The sequence below is a fragment of the Pseudochaenichthys georgianus genome, chromosome 1, assembly GCF_902827115.2.
Source record: "Pseudochaenichthys georgianus chromosome 1, fPseGeo1.2, whole genome shotgun sequence".
NCBI lineage: Eukaryota > Metazoa > Chordata > Actinopteri > Perciformes > Channichthyidae > Pseudochaenichthys > Pseudochaenichthys georgianus.
The window spans coordinates 35499929-35521070 of record NC_047503.1 but is presented as its reverse complement, the minus strand read 5'-3'; the positions used below and the strand labels follow the sequence as shown (position 1 = coordinate 35521070).

General features: G+C 40.7%; 1 protein-coding gene across 1 annotated transcript in view; it reads left to right on the top strand.

Annotated features, from left to right (window-relative positions):
* mtnr1aa (melatonin receptor 1A a) overlaps positions 1-20212 on the top strand; it is a 39694-nt gene extending 19482 nt beyond the window's left edge. Inside the window, exon 2 of the mRNA XM_034085421.2 lies at positions 18738-20212. Within this exon, the coding sequence (XP_033941312.1) occupies positions 18738-19606 (869 nt within the window). The 3' untranslated portion in view covers positions 19607-20212. The remainder of the gene's footprint in view (positions 1-18737) is intronic.
* The last annotated feature ends 930 nt before the right edge of the window (positions 20213-21142 follow it).

The following is a 21142-nucleotide window of genomic DNA, read 5'->3' as shown; positions in this document are numbered from 1 at the left end:
TTCAAATAGATTCCCTGATCTCAATAGTCATTCATTCACATTATAAAGAAATGTTCCTTTCAATACGTTTTCTGTGCTTTTTAAACGTAATATGTGTTATTGTGAAGACTGACAACAAATTTGTTTCTTTTCAAACCTAATAATGCTTTGCAGAAGTTTGCTTTTGAGAAAAGCACAAAAGCATTTCACAGCTTGTGTGTTTCAAGTTTTATCATTTCTAGAGGGCCTAATTTGACTAAGGAAACTCCTCATTGAATAAGTTTCTTCCAGGGATCTGAATGTCATAAATCGGTCAATCCGACCTTATGAAAGGATCAAGCTGCTTGGTAACTGCAAATGGAAATTCAAGCCAGCTGGTAATTAGTCACTGTATGTATATCTGTGTGTGTTTGTGAAATATGAGTAGTCAAAGGAGCCTGTGTGCCAATGTTAAGTGTGTCTCTTTTCATAAACACAAGTAGGGAAGGCTTACATGAAAATAGGTTGGGAACCAATGCTGTAGATTACCCGCTAGAGTCAGGCTTCCGCTTATCATATCGGCCATCAAACATGGCTTTGTGTAATATTCTAAAGCCTTGAAGCTCACTGTTTTCATTCACTAAACTCCTGAAGTTTCTAAACAACTCTGAGCATTATGAGTGTTTCAAAACTCTCCATCTGCAGACTGAACCTCTGCTCGTGCTTACAGTAGCCCTCTGTCTTCAGAGCTGGATATGTTTCCTCTTGTATAACTGACATGAGGTTTGTTATCTATCGCACCGATTTCCACTTTGTCTTTTGGATTGAAGCTTTATCTGGATAGAAAGACACAAACAAGATTATCATGTTTCTTCTCTTGCCTTTGAGTCAAAGCAAATGCTGTGGCAAGCAAAAAAAAAAAAATCAAATGCGGTAAATGTGTGGTTTCTTGCCGTAGATTTGATGGCCCTATCTGGGTCAGCCCATCGGCCCCCTGCCACGCTCAGCTCCGGTCTGCCTTTCAGATGGTGATTTCAGGCTGGACTCACCTGTGGAATACAGGGAGAGGGTGGAGGTAGGGGGGGAATTATCTTTCATTTAAGTTGGATAGGTGGGGTTTTAACCTGTTTTCAGCAGAAAATGTGACTTTTCAATTCAAAAGCGCTCTGCCCCCTCTTTCGTTTTTCACAAAGAAAACCAAAACATTCATAAAACACTTCTAGCCATTATTTTTGTGTATGTAACATGTTGTACATGTTTGTGTGTTTGCCTGCTTTGCAACAATGATGCCTTTACAATGTGTGGATGCTTTTTTGTTGAGAGATTCAAAGAAATTATATTATTTTAAGATTCGGGACAAAAAAGCAGTTTTAAAGCGAATCCAAGCTTCAAGACTTTGCTTATCTTTTTCAAGAATTCCACAAATCACTGATGAACTATCGTTGCATAGTACTGTATGCAATCGTTATTGTCGTTTCAGCCAAAATAATTAAAGTGAGCGAAAAGATACCTCTGAATAAGAGGCAGAATCAACAAACTGTAAAGAATACCCAAACCTACTAAATGTGCTACCAAATGATTCAAGGGCCCTAAAGTCGCACTGCACACCAACATCAGAAACTAATTACCTAACACAGGAGGCCTCGAACATCTAAAGTCTCTCTTCAGTAAGAGTCTGTTTTTAAAAAATGTAACTGTATTTCCTGTGTGGATGTCCATTAGGATCATCTTAATGAAACCTCAGTGACCGTTGAGGAACAAAATGCCTTTTATTTGTTAAGTTTGGAGTACAACTTCAAACAGATGTTCAGAAGCAGATGAAGAAAATATTTCATGTCATTCACTTTTGCGGTCTGAAGGTTACCTGCTACATTAATGACTCGGCAGAAATAACTTTATACTTTGCTTGAAATTAAAGTTTCTGTCGGCACTGTCCTACTTTATTTCAATCAGGAGAGACGTGATGTATGAAATACATGTGTATTACCGGACACATAATATGAAGGAATAATGATTGACAGTTTACAACAAGTAAATGAAATTATGTTTGGCGATTAGGCCCCGGTTAGCAGGATGATCATTCAGGAGGGAAAAACCGCTCCGATGAACCCCCCGGGGTCTAGACACTGGTGGTGGTGATAAGTAGTTCGGTCCGGTCTGAAGGGAGAAGGTTTTAGCTTGGCCAGGCCCGGTTCCAGAACAAAATGACTAAGCGTGCATCTGAGATTAGAGAGGGTGCAGTGGTAAAGTGCTATTTTTATAAGTGGGGAGTGTACCTAACACCCTCTATGGGGGTCCTCACCTCCTCTGGGGGGGTCTGGGGGCATGCTCCCCCGGGAAGATTTTTTTTTTTAAATATTGAAGTTAAAACCATCAATCTGGTACACTTTGAGAGCAACATTAAGAGATCTATGGATCTATGGGCTCTTTGCTTGATTATGCCTTCCCAGTCCCTTATCACATAGCCTATAAGAGCATGGCGCCAATTGTTGTAGCCAGTTGTGGTGAAGGCATCTGACTTACTTGAACCGAAATGTCTACATGCATAGCAGAAGATGGCATCTTTTTTACATGAATATTCCAGCCAATCTCTGTTTTGAAACCATGAGCTGCAAAATTAACACCTCACCCCACTGTACAGGCGAGTTGGGTACTTTTTTAAATATACCTGGGCAGGCTCTGTATTGCAGAGGTCCTCTAGCACTTGCGGGCCGCCGAGGGGTGGCGGTGTTTGGGGTAACGAAGACGGCTGTGGCTGCTCCGCCTCTGTGGGCGAGGCGGGCAAAGCCGGCGAGTCGGGCAGGAGGACGTTACGTTAGTGTCCACGACAGTAACGTAATGTCCCCATGATCTGAACTGTTATTACCTGCAGTAGATGCAGTGTATGCTGGCGATAAGGGCTGGTTGTTTGAACCATTTTCTGATCCATCATTGACTGCTGTGTAAGCACCTTGCAGATGATGAATGTGCAGCGGCACAGGTCACGCGCACCTGACATAATAACGTTACTTACCGTTTAAATTGATCAAATAAATGCAGCAGACAATGCTATTCAACCACAATTACAATTTATTTTATTTCAACTATATTCTTCTTCTTCTTCTTTTTTTTTTCACTTTTCATTTTTCAAATGAGGGTGCATAACGACTCAACTGAGGGTGCAATGCACCCTTATGCACCCCCGTAGAACCGGGCCTGAGCTTGGCCCTGTATTAGGAGACAGGAGGCGAAGGGGTGGAGGAGGGTTGCGTGTTGACACCTAAAATGACAACTGACTGAGAGGGAAGAGCAGATTTAAAGGGGTTAGCGGGTGCGATGATTGGCTAGCCGGGGAGTAACGCCCCTGATCACTTAATGAGAGAGGAGAGTATTGAAGTGACGTGTAACTAGTGTTGTCACGATACCAACATTTTGGTTTCGATAACGATACCAAGTCAAGAATTGCGATTCCGATTCTTTTTCGATACTTTTCTTAAAAAAAGGGAAACACGGAATATCGGCTTTAAAATTAGGAATAACAGATGATTTTAGCAGAACAACTAAAGCAGCAGTGTTACTAAGAACAGAAACGCCAAAGAGTCACATTATTTTAATTGTGTAGCAGTGAGTTTAACATTTTGGCAGCACTGTTGAGCATTTTGAAAATGTATGTTCATGCCTCTGTGCAAGGCTTAGTCTTTCTATCTTTATAGCCACTGGTGTAAAGTAACTAAATTCATAAACTCAAGTACTACTTGGGTACAATTTTGAGATACTTGTACTTTATTTAAGTATTTCAATGTTTCTTTTGCTACTTTGTACTTCTAATCCACTACAGTTCAGAAATAATGGTGTACTTTTCCTCCACTACATGTATTTAATCCCTTTAGTTACTTCACAGATCTGGATGAATGATGTGAAATATAATCAAGTGTTAAATCAGACTTTAGTTCCACCTGGAGTAAATCCACCAGCTACCCTGCAGTCTACAAAGTACTTCAGACTAGCTGCACATTTACCAGCTTTGAGAACACTTTCATGATCAATCATTATAAAACATATCATATATATTATTCTGAAATGGACCAATCTGCACAATGACTACTTTTACTGTCGCTACTTTAATACTTTTACTTGAGGAACATTTTAATTGCAGGATTGTTCCTACATTCTGGTACTTCTACTTTAACTCAAGTACAAGACCTGGGTACTTCTACTTTTACTCAAGTACAAGATATATAGGCTACTTATACCACCTCCGTTTATAGCCTATGAAAAAAACTAATAGAAAACGAAGGCTAAAGCTAACGTTAGCAGATAGTGATGCTAGTTTGCTAGTTAAGTTTGCTCAACGATAATATTGCGACAGAAAAACTTTTCAGTGCAGATCACGCTCTGCTGCTCCGACAGGAAGCTCTGCTCTGAACACCTGAACGGCCCGTTCACAGACTTCTGGCGTCTTTTTTGTCAACAAGCCGAGGCGCAGCGGCAGTTGCACTCCCACTTGCAGCCATGCTTCTCGTTTTCTCACATGCTCTGGCAGCTAGCGCGTGGCCGCGTGCACGAGAGAGGGGAGGCACTTAGAGCTGCTTGAGAGGGGCGGGACTGCAGGCACGGCTGCAGTGCAGGGAGTGGAAGCAGAGCGCTGAACACACACGGCTCTTATTAAACGGCGTTTTTTCACGGGAGTACTTTCCCCCGTCATTCTTAAAGTACCGATACTAATGAAACGGAGGAATCGTACCGTTTTTAACGGCAGGGTATCGCGGTACCTTTCAAGTATCGGTACACCGTGCAACACTACGTGTAACACCAGAGGATATTGGTCTTCCTGGTTGAACCTGCGCTAAGCTACATGACTTAATCTTGGCTGGTTGAAAGAAAACAACACAAATGTTTTTTATTATTTCTTTACTTTATAGCAGATGCTGTGGCTGTATCACTGTAGCTCCCAAGTGAGACACTCACTAGGGAGCAGCTTGGATATTATACACTGAACAAAAATATAAATGCAACACTTTTGTTTTGGCTCCCATTTTTTATGAGATGAACTCAAAGATCTAAAACATTTTTTATATACACAAAATAACCATTTCTCTCAAATATTGTTCAAAAATCTGAAAAAATCTGTAATAGTGAGCACTTCTCCTTTGCCGAGATAATCCATCCCACCTCACAGGTGTGGCATATCAAGATGCTGATTAGACAGCATGGTTATTGCACAGGTGTGCCTTAGAATGGCCACAATAAAAGGCCACTCTGAAACATTTTTTTTCTTTATTGGGGGGGTCTGGGGGGGTCCGAAAACCAGGCAGTATCTGGTGTGAGGGGTAGGCGTAGGGGTAGGGTTAGGGTAATGTTGTGAATGGAGTGGCCTGTGTTCGTCGTCCATTACATACGCCTGCCCATACCATAACCCCACCACCACCATGGGCCACTCGATTCACAACATTACTCTAACCCTAACCCAGGGGTCGGCAACCCGCGGCCCACGGGCCGCATGCGGCCCTTTAAGCCCTCTGCTCTGGCTCCCTTGAGTTTAGACAAAAATAAGAAGGAAATAAAATAAAAGTATTTGTAGGACTATTTATATTTTGTTGCATGGTTGAAAATGTTTCGTATCTTGTATTTTGAAGTGATACTGTGACACATAAATTAAAAACAAAACGGTTTTAATTAGGTCAACTAAAATATGCGTCACATCCTGCTACGGTCCCGCGCGAGCGCCTTTTCTTGGAGGTGAATAACCTGAACCCCGGCTCGATGAGCAAACTATGGATAAATCAAAGAAAAGTACCGGAGGAACACAGGATTTAATTCTGTGTGGACAGAGTTATCTGCTTTCACAGCAAACGATGCTGGTTTACCGGTATGTCTGATATGTAGAGAGAAGTTGTCAAAGGTGCTGCAGCCTTTACGTATTGAGGAACAACAAGGGAGAGGAAGACAGCTGACGATCTTCAGTCATAATTCAATGGGGTATGTAATTTATTTCAGAAAACACTTTTTGTTATATTCCATGGAATGCTCTTAACGTCCCGATAGCAATTAATATATGAAATGCTTTGACAATAAATACATACAAAAATTAATCTCTGGAAGCCGTAGCGCTGTAAAAAGCACGACCAATCATCTGAGCCGGCTAAAGTAACTGGATGGCCTACCTGCTTGTCAGCCTTCCATCTGTGCACAAACTTATCTCGTGCCCTCATTGGTCATGTGCGCGTTCGTGTGTGTTGGAGGAGGGGCTCTGTAAGGAAGTCTGAAGGAAGAGGCATATTTTTTCCGGTTGTGTATTTTCAAATTCTAGCGCACTCGAGCTGGTTTCTCCATTCTTACCTACCCTACCGTTAACTCTTTTTAGGCTGCAGCTATATGTTTCATTTATTTCAAAGTTGGGCCCATTTTAATGATATTTTTTTTCCCTTCAAATGTGCAGAGGACTCCCCAAGTGCTGTGTTTAATTTATTTTAAAGTAGGCCTGTGTATTATTTGTAATTCTCCTTATAAGAGTTCTTTGTTTCTTATTAGAGGTTAACAGTTTTATATCATGTAATAAATAGCCTAATAAATGCAAAAAACTGTAGTTTTTGTCTGATATAACAATAAAAAACTATGAAATATGTTTTGCGGCTCCAGACAAACATTTTTTTTGGAAAAAGGAGCAAAATGGCTCTTTTGTTCAAAAAGGTTGCAGACCCCTGCCCTAAACCTACCCCTAACCCTACCCCTACCCCTCACACCAGATACTGCCTGGTTTTCGGACCCCCCCAGACCCCCCCAGAGAAGCTGCACACACATGATTCATCCTATTCAAGGGCCCCCTCAAGGGACCCAATGTACAGTATCCCCCACGCATTGACCAGATCTTCATCAAGATCGATTTGATGGGAATATACATATTTGTACACATTATGACCATACTGATGTTTTAAAATTATGCAAAAAAAGTTCATGTTCATGCCTGATCCGGCTGTTATTTTCCCAGTAGTTTATGACACGTGAGGATTATGTAATCAAATTGACAAACATGAAATTTGACAACATGTCTAGGGGGCTTTATCTGGAAGACGTGACTGGACCTGTCAGGCTGTGTCAGGTCACCAGCTGTGGTGACATCCACCCGTGGTGTTTAGTCATCTCTGTTCCCTAAAAGAGAAAGTAAGTGTGGCAGACAGGTATTTTCACATCTCATGTTCCTCAAACGCGGTGGCTGAAAGAAAGAGGCCCAGCTATTTGAAAATTAGATTCGCTTTTAAGGTAGGGTCGCTTCATTGGATCGGAAATGTTGTGAAAGTCTGAATCTCAACTTGCTTTCCAATTCCAACACCCACAGGACACCATATCACTGCCAAGAAGAGGAGAGCTCCATAATGATTCATTTAATAAAGCACAGACTAAATACTTGAAATATGAAGCTGTTGAAAATTCTTCTCTTATTGGTGTCAGAAAGTACACCACTGATTCAGAATGTGTGTTGAACAAAGGACATTGTTTGCTAACCTGTATTGGAGGAGAAAGTTATTTGTAAGTTAAGAGAATTTAGTACATTCTTGAACATTCGTAGTTAGTAATAGGGCTGCACAATCTTAATTTCATCAGCAAAATATGTGAACGTATCATTCTGAATGAAGTGTTGTGCGGCTGCAGAGAGGTCCCAGCCTACAAACGGTATTCTACAGACTTAATAACAAAATGCTAACACTCCTCAAACTAATCACACTTTAATCTTTCTAATATATTTTGTAAATAATATTATGAATAATATTTCATAATCTCTAATAGCTTGAATCATATCACAATGCAATATCAGTTACTATGAAAGCATTTAGTTATTGTTTTCCAAATTGTGCTTGACTGACTGCTTTATGAAAACAGCTGTGATGCTTGATGTGAACTAAATCCCACTGTCAGTGCATCGTGCTGTTTTCCACTCAGCTGATGTTTGTAGTTGGTATTTTCCTAGTAGATAGAGCATTTGAGGTCAGTTTGTAAATCCCCTCTTTCTTTTGTCACAGGAATAAACCATATCCACCTAAATCCATGCCTAAATGCTTCCTTTTTATGCTATTCTCTCAGCAGCTAGAACTAAATAGTCTGTACAGAAACAAAGGACACTTTTGACACATTTTGTCCTTCAGCATACATGTTTTATCATTAATTGTCTGTGTGTTTTTGTATTCATCCGTGACTCTTGAAAAAGCTTCTAAGAGAAGTGAGGAGATTAAACCTGCCAAGAGTCTTATCATCCGCGGCTGTCACTGGCTTCATTTATAAACGCAATATCCGCAAATCCAATAGTGACCTCGGGACATAATCACTCAGCTTCTTCTTCACAGAGCTGCTTTCAACTCTCTCTCTCTCTCTCTCTCTCTCTCTCTCTCTCTCTCTCTCTCTCTCTCTCTCTCTCTTTTCCCTGTTTCTATTCTACCCTTCCTTTGTCTAGCTCTTTATCTTTGGATTATTATAAATTCAGTTCAAATAAAGTCAAAACATCATAGTTGCTGTTGAGGGTGCATTTCTGTGCACACCCGGGAGCTGCTTCATAATCCAATTTGTTTCCTTGTCATAGTTGTAGCTGAGAGATATTTTGAGTAAATTACGCTTAATGCCTCCAACACTCAGTTGCACACACACACACACACACACACACACACACACACACACACACACACACACCACACACACACACACACACACACACACACACACACACACACACACACACACACACACACACACACACACACACACACACACACACACACACACACACACAGGCACACGCACACGCACAGACACTCATCTTTATTCAAGACTTGATCAATTCAACCTTTTGGCACAGTAACTGATAGCTGAATCATGTACGTTCAGTCAGCAGCTCAGTAATGATGAAAACAAATCACAAGAATGATTTCTCTCAAGGAAATAAAAGGTGTAGAAAGGTAAATCAATGTGAGATATGTGTTTCACATCTCAAAGGCAAAGTACTAGCGCCTGGTGTCAAAGTCAATAAATGTATCCAACAAGCTGCAACTTGCATGGCTGAAAAATTAAGCCATAAAGCAAAAGTGACAAAAACCTCAGTTCCTGTACCCATACAAACATTCACAGCAGAAATTATTTTTTACATCCTGGTAAAAAAGTGTTCGTATCTATAGTTACTTTCTACAAACATGACACCTGTACTGGGGGTAGATTTTGTCTAAACTTACCTGTGTACATTAAAGTTATGCATATTTAAGGACTGGGTAACATTGATTGACAGGTTGGTGACCTTACAAGTCTCTAATCCGAAGACACACTCCTGTTCCAACAATCAACAATGTATTCTATAATTAGGATGGGTGTGGTGGTTTATTATTTCCCTCTCAGTCAATCACATTCTTTGGGTCATACTTTTCAAACTGTTGTGTCAACGTGAATCATTTGTATAGTTAATTGAGATGTTCTAACACAGTGATCTCTGTCTCTTGTAGGACACAGCAATAATCTGTTAGATAACAGAGAAAGGAACAACATAAGGAGAGTTCTTTTTTATTTTTCTCAAGATGTGCTTGTTAGAGCAACAACACGTTACCATGAGCAATAACCCTGCACTTTTCAAATGGCTTTAGAGATTTTTAAGGGTTAGTCTTTCAGTATAAAAGACACATTTTAAGTTAAATATAAATAGTTCGCCTTGTGCTGCCTCATGTGCTTGGAACGGTCATCTCGTTTTGCCAATTCATTCATCTTGCACGCGGCACTGGGTGTGGATTTTTCCAAAGCAGCCGAGAATGTTTCAAGGTCAGGAAAATACCCTCCATGTCTCATTGCAGTTTGCATCAGTCTCTGCACTGCAATGGAAATACGTAATTTGTTTCCATTTAGAGATGCATTTGACTTTATATCTAGTGTCTTAAAAACTCAAATTGAAGTATTCCTGACATGTATTCATATTCCTCTGTTGTTGTTTTTTTTTACATTTTAGCATACATTAAAATAAGCATTCTGGGTTATATTCGGCTCAGAAGGCAGACTATAGTCTTTAGGTGGTTTGTGCTTGTTCAAACTCTCCTCAGGGACTTCACCTCGGGACATAAGGGCACATTCACTCGAGGCCGACATATCCAGATTTACTCCACCTGCTGCATTTGCATTATTCCCACACGGAGCCTTATAATCGTGTTGCATGTGGATGAACATTGTATACCAACCGTTATAAATCATACTAAATTATTCATACTATTAATTGGTGTAACAGCCTCAAACAGTTGGTAGACAGTTGGCTGCACAGACTGCCAGTATGATGATGTCTTTAAAAGGAATGTTGCCAGAAATAAGCCAGTGATCTCAGGTTTGACTTGTTTGATTTTTGGGAAATACATGTTTTTTGTTAAACATGGGAAGAAACTATAAAACTATATAAAGAGGGTTTATTAGCCTCTAGCTTTTATTAAGAGAGATAAGATAAGATAGTACTTTATTGATCCCAATTTGGGAAATGTTTGTGTTGCAGCAGCATAAAAAGACATGGCATTGTACAATAAAAAATAAAAAACAAGAAATAAACAAGAAAGTAGAAAATATACATGTTGAATTGACAAATTAACAATAACAAGATATAAAGCAAGGTATTATATTTTATCTGGTCTTATAAATTGCCTCAATTGATTATTTCATGTAGGAAAGTGGAATGTGTAAGACAACTAGACCTATGTTATCTATTATGTTTAATTCTGAATTTACATTTTCCAAATCATTTTCAATGAGGAAATACATTAGGTTAGGGTCTGTTTCATTTGGTAGTTTGTAACGGCTTATATGATGCTCTGTTATCAGAGAAACAAGCTGAGCAAACACCAGCCCCTCCCTATGTCTTCAGAATAACATCGGATACATTTTGTACTGTGAATCTGCTTTAGTTATTGTTTTTACTGGTTTTAAGTACAGGGTTTGTTTATTTTGGAGAGTAGGAAAGTGGACTTCGGCAAAAATGTCAGCTCCTGTTAAAAACATCCTGAACAATTGTATCTGAAACTTATTTTCATTGTTATTGCTTTTGATTGAGTGAACCTTAGTTTCGGAAAACAACTTATTATGTTCCAAAGTATTCAGGCATACATGGCGCACCAATGATACATTTACACATGACATGCCTTACCCGGCACACTATTTAAGCTGCACAATTCTCCATCTTATCTCTCCCCCTCCCTTGGTAATGCTAGCAATATGCTGCTGTTAGTAAATATTTAAAACAGTTGTCTGACTGAACTTCTATCTTACAGTTAGGCGCTCCCCCCTTTTGTTCTCCTTCTCCTCACTGCAAAGCTGCATCTGATCTGCTCCTGGCTCCGCCTCCACTCAGGTGTTCCTGATCTCCACAATCAAGAGTAGGGCCCAATTCCAAACCACACCCTACCCACTCCCACTCCGTGGCGGAGTTAATAGCAGTATAACTGCTAACTGCCGCCGCTGTCATGAACGTGCGGTGCTGTTACGTGTACGCAAATTGACGTGCTTGATGTGAACGAGCATTTTGGTTAAAGTTGCGCATGCGCTATGAGCGCACATACGGGTACTTCTCAGGCATGCCGGGTAATCTGTGACGTTTCGCTCTCTCAAAAGTTGGGCCATTTTATCATCATGCGCCAATGAGCAACTCTAATAGGAATGAATGAGGCTCCGCCTCCCACGCTGTATCCAGTTCTTATTATACATCTATGGTCTGAACAAAGGAAAAGGTGATTCATTTCATGATTGTGTGTTTTTAGGACATATTAAGAAGTGACATTCATTTAGATGCATTTGCAAATACCGATGCAGACTCGCTGTTGGAGGGCTTGATAACTCACTCCCCCTCCACACTCGTTGGTTTGGAACAGCATTTAATGTGGCGGGTGCGCAAACTGAGGGGTAGTGTGTAGGGGTATGGTGTAGGGGGCGGTTTGGAATTGGGCCTATAAAAGGAAGGCTGGAGGAGAAGGAGCTGTCCCTGACACACTCTGCTGCCTATCTTTAGTTAGAATTGAACTCTAATTTGTCATGTATTTTTGTTTATTATTTTAGTATGGAGGACCTGGCATTCCAGTTTCCATGGCTTTTAAACCTTTTGTTTTAATGTTGTGACCTTAAACATAATTGGACAGCTTTTCTAAAAGTGTGCAGCAACTGAGCTGAGGGAAAATCGGGTTTGAATTGAAAACAAATGATGTGTTTACATTTCAGGAAAATAGAACATTCAAATTTGAAACATCTCAAAAAGAGTCATCACAAGACTAAAGAGTTTGCTGAGATACCACATTTTGAATGACAACAGTCAGAGCAGCACTTTTCAGAGTGACATGTCAAAGTACTGAAAGACGTCACTGCACTGACATGTGAGGTTGTGTTGTGAGATGGAAATGCAGGAGCAGCTGATAGGAGAACATAAAAAGTGCACTGATAAGTGAAAGACTTGCAATGAGTGGAAAGTATAAAGCGCATTTCATTGAAAGATGTGAACTTGGATAATTTAATTATTAAATAATAATAATAATAATATTCCTTATATTTATTATAGCGCTTTATCAAAGACTCTCAAAGCGCTTTACAAATACACATTACACATACAGATCATACATGTAATGGTCATCTACTGTGGACAATACCCACAGGAGCACATCCGGGTGAAGTGTCTTGCCCAAGGACACAACGGCCCGACGCAGTGGGACGGGAGCGGGCCTCGAACTGGAGTTCCCCAACGCCCCCTTGATCTGATGATCAAACGCACAGACCAAATGAAAGCAGTCAATGAACACATTGAAGCAGATATTTATTTTTAAGAATTAAACGGTCTCCTGTGAGAGCACAAGCTTCATATCAAATCACAGGATTCAGTATCACTGCAGTGGCTTCAGGACAAGAAAGTGACCATCCTGGTATGACCTTGTGCGAAACAGCTCTTCACTCCTTTGGAAAATCTGTAGAAAGACCTCAGTTTGGATGCGTCACTTTCAGATTGACTGAACTGGAGTTACTGCTGAAAAATGGGGTAAAATGTTATTTATGATCAATCAATCAATGTTTATTTATATAGCCCAATATCACAAATGTTACATTTGTCTCAGTGGTCTTCACAGTGTGTACAGCATATCAGTATGACAATACGACACCCTCTGTCCTTAGACCCTCACATCGTACAAGGAAAAACTTCCGAAGAAAACCCAGTTTCAAGGGAAAAATGGGAGAAACCTCAGGGAGAGCAACAGAGGAGGGATCCCTCTCCCAGGACGGACAGACGTGCAATAGATGCCGTGTGTAAATTGAAAAGATAATACATTTGCAACATAGGTAGTCCAGATGTTTGGAAATGCATGTGTGTATAATAGGAAGATGAATCCACGAGGATATACATCCAGGACCGATGATCCAGGACCACAGCCACGACTCAAGATCCAGCGCTCGTGATCCAGGACACAGGACCGCAGGATCATCCATGACTCCGGATCCCGGCGTATATATATACACCAAAAAGAAAGAAATGTGGGGAAGCTGGGTTAATCGGAACATGAGAGTACACAGGTACAGACAGAGAGAAGGAAGAAGTAAGATGTCCCCCGACAAACTAAGCCTATATCAGCAAAACTAGGGGCTGAATCTAATCAGCCCTAACTATAAGCTTTATCAAAAAGGAAGGTCTTAAGCGCACTCTTAAAAACGGATAGGGTGTCTGCCGCCCGAACACAAACTGGAAGCTGATTCCACAAATGTGGAGCTTGATAAGAAAAGGCTCTGGCTCCCACTGTACTTTTAGAGATTCTAGGAACAACCAACAACCCTGCATTCTTGGAACGCAATGCCCTAGTAGGACAATAGGGTATAATGAGTTCTTTAAGGTAAGATGGCGCCTGCCCATTAAGGGCTTTGTAGGCGAGAAGAAGCATTTTAAATTCTATCCTGTGTTCTATAGGGAGCCAGTGTAAGGCAGCCAGAACAGGAGTAATGTGGTCCCTTTTCCTAACTCTGGTTAGTACACGAGCCGCAGCATTTTGAATCAGCTGAAGCGACTTGACTGACTTCTTGGTACTCCCTGATAATAAAGAGTTACAATAATCCAGCCTAGAAGTAACAAATGCATGGACTAGTTTCTCTGCATCGTTTTGAGGCAAGATATGCCTGATTTTTGCAATGTTACGTAGATGGAAGTAGGCGGTCCTTGAAATTGATTTTATGTGGGCGTTAAAGGATAAATCCTGATCAAATATAACACCAAGATTCCTTACAGTCTCACTGGAGGCCAAATTAATGCCATCCATAGTTAGTATATCTTTAGATAATTTGTTTCGTAGATTCTTCGGGCCAAGTACAATAACTTCAGTTTTGGTCGTGTTTAACATCAAAAAGTTTAAGGTCATCCACGTTTTTAAGTCCTTAAGGCAGTCTTGAATTTTATTTAGATGATTAATTTCATCAGGCTTGATTGATAAATATAGTTGAGTATCATCCGCATAACAATGAAAGTTTACAGAATGATTCCTTATAATATTGCCTAATGGAAGCATATATAATGTGAACAAAATAGGTCCGAGCACTGAGCCCTGTGGCACTCCATAGCTAACTTTGGTTTGCGTGGAAGATTCATCGTTGACACGTACAAACTGAGAGCGTTCAGATAGATAGGATATGATGCTTCAAGCTGATACATACGGAGCCCCTAAAGGTTCATGGAGAAAGAAAAAAGTATCTCGTGCGCACAATATAGTATTTCCTGCGAACGAGAAAGTATTTCGTTAGTTTCTCTTTCGTACGAGAAAGTTACCGGTGCGCCAAGTAGGAAGTGGAGCACAGAGGAGACAACCGTTTCATTGCAGACTGTTATGTTTATGTGGAGAAATGGCAGTGAATACATTATTTGAGATATATTTCAAACTCGGACTTCATTTAGGGACATTTTGGCCAGGGGTTTAGAGCTATTTGTTTAAGCACCGGATTTGCAAAACAGAAGAGTCTGTAAACCAGTCTGCTTTGATCTATGTATTCATGTCTGTGACTCTCACAGTATCTGCTGCCCACAGCTGTTCTATAGAAGGAAAACCTCCTTCACTTTATGAAATCTCTGCGGCACCAGTGGCCTATACTACGAAGCAGGATTTGCTATTTACTATTTATTCATGAAGTATGATGCTACACTGTCAGCACGCTTCTCCATGTTTGTGATTGGTCAAATGTTGCTAACCCCGTCCCTTTCACGTGAACGCGCTCTCAGCCGGACAGAGAAACCCTGGTTGATTTACTGAGTTGATAACCAGCTTCATAGGACCGCTTAGCGAGATCGCGTTTGTTAGGGTTAGTTAAGTAAGTAACTCAAACATATCCAGGGTCTGTTGAACTGGCTTCGTCGTACAGGGCACTAGAGGCAGTAACGTGTAACTCAGCAGAATCTGAGAAGAGCAGCTGCTAAGAGCTGTGCCTTTTACTGTTTACTTCACTGCGTTTCCCTTCATTAGAACAGCTGAATAGAGATCGAGGCTGCTACGTTTAACCACACACACCTCTACATACATCGAACTACCAGAGTATTCCCCCTCGTTGTATGAAGGAGATGTCCGGTCACCAGGGCGCATGATGTGTGTGTGTTTGTGCTCAGCTCCGCTCTCTGTGTGTGTGTTCGGTGTGTTTGTGTGTGTCCAACACCAGAATTTGTTTTCAAATTACCATGAACAGTAATTTACACAAATCTGGTTCTCCATAGATATATGTGTATTCCCAAGTGAAAGAAATGTGTTTAATCTTAATCTCGATGTAGTGCTATAGTCCTGCCGGAGTGCACCGGAACGAACACCACTATCATAAACAAATGCCCACACACACACACACACACACACACACACACACACACACACACACACACACACACACACACACACACACACACACACACACACACACACACACAAACACACACACACACACACACACACACACACACACACACACACACACACACACACACACACCCTGGCGACCAGACATATTCTTCATAAAACTAATAATATGGCGTAATAATCGGGCAGTTCAATGTGTTTTACCATAAGAAAGTATCTCGTGCGAACGAGAAAGTATATCGTGCGCACAAATTAATAAAGCGTGGCCTCGTTTTATTTAAATTGAGGCCACAAATTACATCTCGTGCGCACAAATTAATAAAACGTGGCCTCGTTTTATTTATTTTTCTCTCTATGAACCCTCCAGGTCTCCGTAGATACAGACTCAGAGGTATTATCAGAGTTACACATTTTTTTTAAGCGATTTATAAACTTATATATTTGTTAATAGTCCCTGCCTAAAAAAACACAATGTCCTCCATTTTAGAGATTATCCTGCAACAAAAACGAACTGGCTGAATATGGCAGTAGCAGTGTATGTTTTCAGCTTGCCAGTTAGTGTGTCAAAACTCATTGCAAGCTACAAAGGGAACATTGCTCGGATGGGCTTCACTTGCACCCAAATTGGTTAAAAGTGTGGGATTGCAGAAACAGAAAATGGAGAAAGTGACAGGCCACATCTCTCCCCAAGCCAAATGAAAACACTGAGCTGCTTTAATCACAGGACTAGCATGGACAAAGACAGTGAGGGAGAGTACAACTGCCAGAGAGGCAGCTGCCTGTAGGCCATTCATGACTTGACCTTGTCAAGGTCAAGGCTGTTAATCCAGAGTGGCATTCAATTCCAGTGACAGGGTTGTTCAAGTAAAGAATAGCCAAGGGAGGGAAAGGGAGAACACTAAAGATGACTGTTGGTCAACTATTTTTTGAACAAGGAAAACATGTTCTCATTTGGCCTTGTGCATGGCACTCTAACTATGCAGCCATCTCTGCACACACACATATTGTTTCCGTCACTTTAGAGGACGTTTGATGGCTTAAATCCCCAACCCTGAGCTTTACCAATGACCAAGCCTTAGACTGGTTTTATCTTCTGGTGTTCAGCTATGTATTCACAAATAGGAGTTTAGAAAAATGTTTTCCCTTTCCAAAAGTGTCCTCGCTTTCAAGTTCCTCTCAATGACAGTTAGATATGAACCCATACACATACATATGGGAAATCTTTCTAGAAACCATGGGAATGTGTGTCATCAGCAGCTGTACCTAATTCCATATAGAGGGCAGCTGAATGACAGAATGCTGAGAATAAAAGGACAAAACTTAATTAACAGCCACATGTGAGTAGAGTGGTTGGTATGCTGTACGGGAGATAACAGTCCATCGGGCCAATCAGTAATGATTCTCATGCTCAGGTGAGACTGACAGGTCAGGGAAGGTGTCGGATACTGGGAGTCCAAACGTCAGAGCAGAAATGAAATTGCACACAAGACACTGTTTTCTGAGTGTAAATGAGATAATAGTATAATGTAATATAATAATAATAACAACCAATAGTAATAAGATAGTCTCTTGCCCCTTTCAAGTGCATATCATTTATTTCTCTTCTATCTAATCTAAATTCATCGTTAGTTTGGGAACTAAGAATACACTTGTATGCCGTTGATTATTGGATTGATTTATGTGCTTGAAGGCAATTCAAAATGTACATTATTTAGTGCCAGGAACACCATCCTTTCATTATACACCAACAATCGAAAGGGGGAATTTTAAGTTCTCACATGCTAAATCTTTGGGGGAAAGTACCAAATGTTGTTATGCACTTAAGTGCACAAACCCATGAACAGTACAACATGTGCAGATGAATTTCCGCTCTACATCTCGCCTTGAGGCCCTTTTCCTGTTGCTTATGTAATGAAGTAGCAACAAAAATGGATGAATGAATTATGCTGGTATTTTTGCATGTGTTAGCATATTTCCAAATCATGTAGACTTAAAGTACTGCCGGCCGTTTAAAAAGCATAGCACAGCTTTTTAGTTTCCGGTGCAACTGTCCCTTCGGTCTGGCAGCTGTTGCTTTGCTTTAAATGTTAGTGCTTTTATAAAATGGAGAGTCTTGAACCGCAGTTTAGATTGTCACATGGAACATTTTCAGAGTGATACTTTAACTTCGGTTAGAGTTATTGCTCTAAGATAATGCACTCTACTTCATTGACCAAATTAGAATTTGAAGCTAACATCAACGATCTCCGGTACCGGTGCGCGCGCTCTCTCTCTCTCTCTCTCTCTCTCTCTCTCTCTCTCTCTCTCTCTCTCTCTCTCTCTCTCTCTCTCTCTCTCGCACGCACACAAAATGGCTCGTTCCACACACACACAGAGCCGAGCTTTAATGAAACACAGAGACCCAGACGTAATAGTACTGTATCATATTATTTTCGAATCAATAATTTTTCAAAATATGATTTTTTTTTTAATCTTTTTTTTTTTTTAATAACCATTTTTTCTCCTGGTCTCTCGCGCCCCCCCCTGTCATGCCTCTGCGCCCCCCCTGGGGTGGCGCGCCCTCCACTTTGAGAACCACTGCCTTAAGCCAAGCTTAAAATAGTCTGGTCGGAAAGAACCTTGGTGACATAACCGATTATTTTTCTGTGATGTTCATGTTTTTCTTCTATGTCTTCTGCACGTGTATTTGTTCTATATTTCTTGTACTAAAGCTTTCTTCTTACTGAAACAATGGCTGCCAGTAGGGTAAACATGCTAAATTATGCAAACAAGTGGTAAATATCTTTTTTGAGGCAGATCTCTTCAAAATGTTTCTGAATGAATACTTTGTTCTTCACAATCACTCACGCTCTCTTGGTCTTGTTCATTTGGATGACAAATCTGCTCTGCTTGGGTTGTCAATGACTAATTCTCCTCCCTTATCTCTCCTGTGGGTGTGTGTTTTGTCTGTAGGGAACATCTTTGTGGTGAGCCTGGCAGTGGCAGACCTTGTGGTGGCCATCTACCCGTACCCTCTGGTCCTCACCTCCATCTTCAACAATGGCTGGAACCTTGGTTACGTCCACTGCCAGATCAGCGGCTTCCTTATGGGCATCAGTGTCATCGGCTCAATCTTTAACATCACGGGCATTGCCATCAATCGCTACTGTTATATCTGCCACAGCCTGAAGTATGATAAATTGTACAGTGACAAAAACTCTGTCTGCTATGTACTGATAATCTGGGCCCTGACTGTGGTGGCCATCGTGCCCAACCTGTTTGTGGGGTCACTTCAGTACGACCCACGGGTTTATTCCTGCACATTTGAGCAGTCGGCTAGCTCAGCGTACACTATCGCAGTGGTGTTCTTTCACTTTATTCTACCCATCATGATTGTCACATACTGCTACCTACGCATTTGGATACTTGTCATACAGGTGAGGAGACGGGTCAAGCCAGACAACCGTCCCAAGCTAACGCCACATGACGTTAGAAACTTTGTCACTATGTTTGTCGTGTTTGTGCTTTTCGCTGTTTGCTGGGCGCCGCTCAACTTCATTGGTCTGGCTGTAGCGATCAAACCAGAGGTTGTGGTTCCCCTCATCCCGGAGTGGCTATTTGTGGCCAGCTATTTCATGGCCTACTTCAACAGCTGCCTTAATGCTATTGTGTACGGTGTGCTGAACCAGAACTTCCGCCGTGAGTACAAGCGCATCGTTGTGTCAGTGTGCACGGCACGCATCTTATTCCAGGAGAGCTCCAACGAGGCAGTGGAGAGGTTCAAGAGCAAACCGTCACCACTCATGACCAACAATAACCAAGTCAAGGTGGACTCTGTCTGATCCAGCAGAAGAAAACTGAGCAGACTTAAAAATATATGCTGTGATTGAGAGTAAAAAAAATAAAACACAAAAAAGACAGCGTGAGAATCAAACCAAATATAAATATGGAACAGCTTGTATGTATGGTGCTATTGGACAACTAATGGTTGACTCTGCAGTACGTGTAGTACAGTAAATATATGACGTACGTTTTGTTTGTTTCATGTTTACAGTGATGATATAAACGTATCATGCATTACATAAGTATTTATTTTGTATGAAATGCCGTCTAGATATATTGTAAGACATATCTGATAACAGTAAAATACATATAAACCTGTTTTTTCTTCAGGCAAATAAAGACATTCTACAAAACTTGATAATATAACACAACGTTTATAAATAAAGTTAACCAATTTTAATAACCTCATTTTGACAACGTAACACTAATTGAGTTCAAGCAATGTGGGTTGCTGCTGTCTTATTATACCTTGCAATACATTACGTGCAACATGTATTTTGGTCTCTCTCTCTCTTTCTTTCTCTCTCTGCAACCCTGCAAGGTCATTATACTATACTTTGTGCATGGATATGCAGGAATTGATCAAATGCAAAATAAAATATGATATTGATCTGCTTAGTGCTGTGTCCAGTATACTGAACTTTTGTTAATGGCAACTCTGTAAATGTAACTTGTTCTTTTTCATAGATTCAACCATTACTCATAACCATTATCATAACAATGTATTCCTTAAAATAAATGCTGAGATATCCCTCAATGCAACAACTGCAGCAAGTATGGTGAATCAAAGGAAGTCGGCCTCTAAACTGTCAAACATTGGCCTTACTGTACAACATTAAGTGCACGTGTGTTGCTAGCGTGCTAGGAGCAACCCGGTTAGTGGGACACAGACAAAAGCATCATGCATCACACAGGGGAACAGCTCAGCTATCCACTTGGGTTACATAACCACTGCTGACCATCATCCTCGGAGCAAAACCTGAAAGAGACAGCTCCCAGCAGAGTCCCTGCCCCCCCCTTTCTGTTTAATCCCAAGAGCTGTGTGTGTCTGTAAAGGCCTGAATGGTTTGTTGATGAACAAATGTAGAAATCCCAGGGATTTACACTTTCCCCAACAGTTTTACTATAATCTGGGCCGAAATAAATATTAGCCCAGGATGTACAACCTTAAAGAAGAGAAAAGTCTGGTTACATGTACAACTGATTTAGGCCCTTCTTCCATTACTGTTTCAATACAAAGGAAGGAACAAATAATGCATCCTTTACTGTGATGTGGCTGTTTGTCAGAGTATTTGCAGAGCACATCCTTTAAAAAACACAACACAACAAATCCAATATTGGCTTAGGTGCAAACCTTGAAAACTTTGACAAGAAGGATCTCAATTATATTCACAAACATATTCATACATTGAACATTTCTATACAATATGTATTCACTAGACTCTCAGCCAAGTAAAGTGGTTCTGTTGAGCTATATTTACACTGATGAACTGAATATTAAATATTTCGTTCACAAAATACACAATTATGCCAGG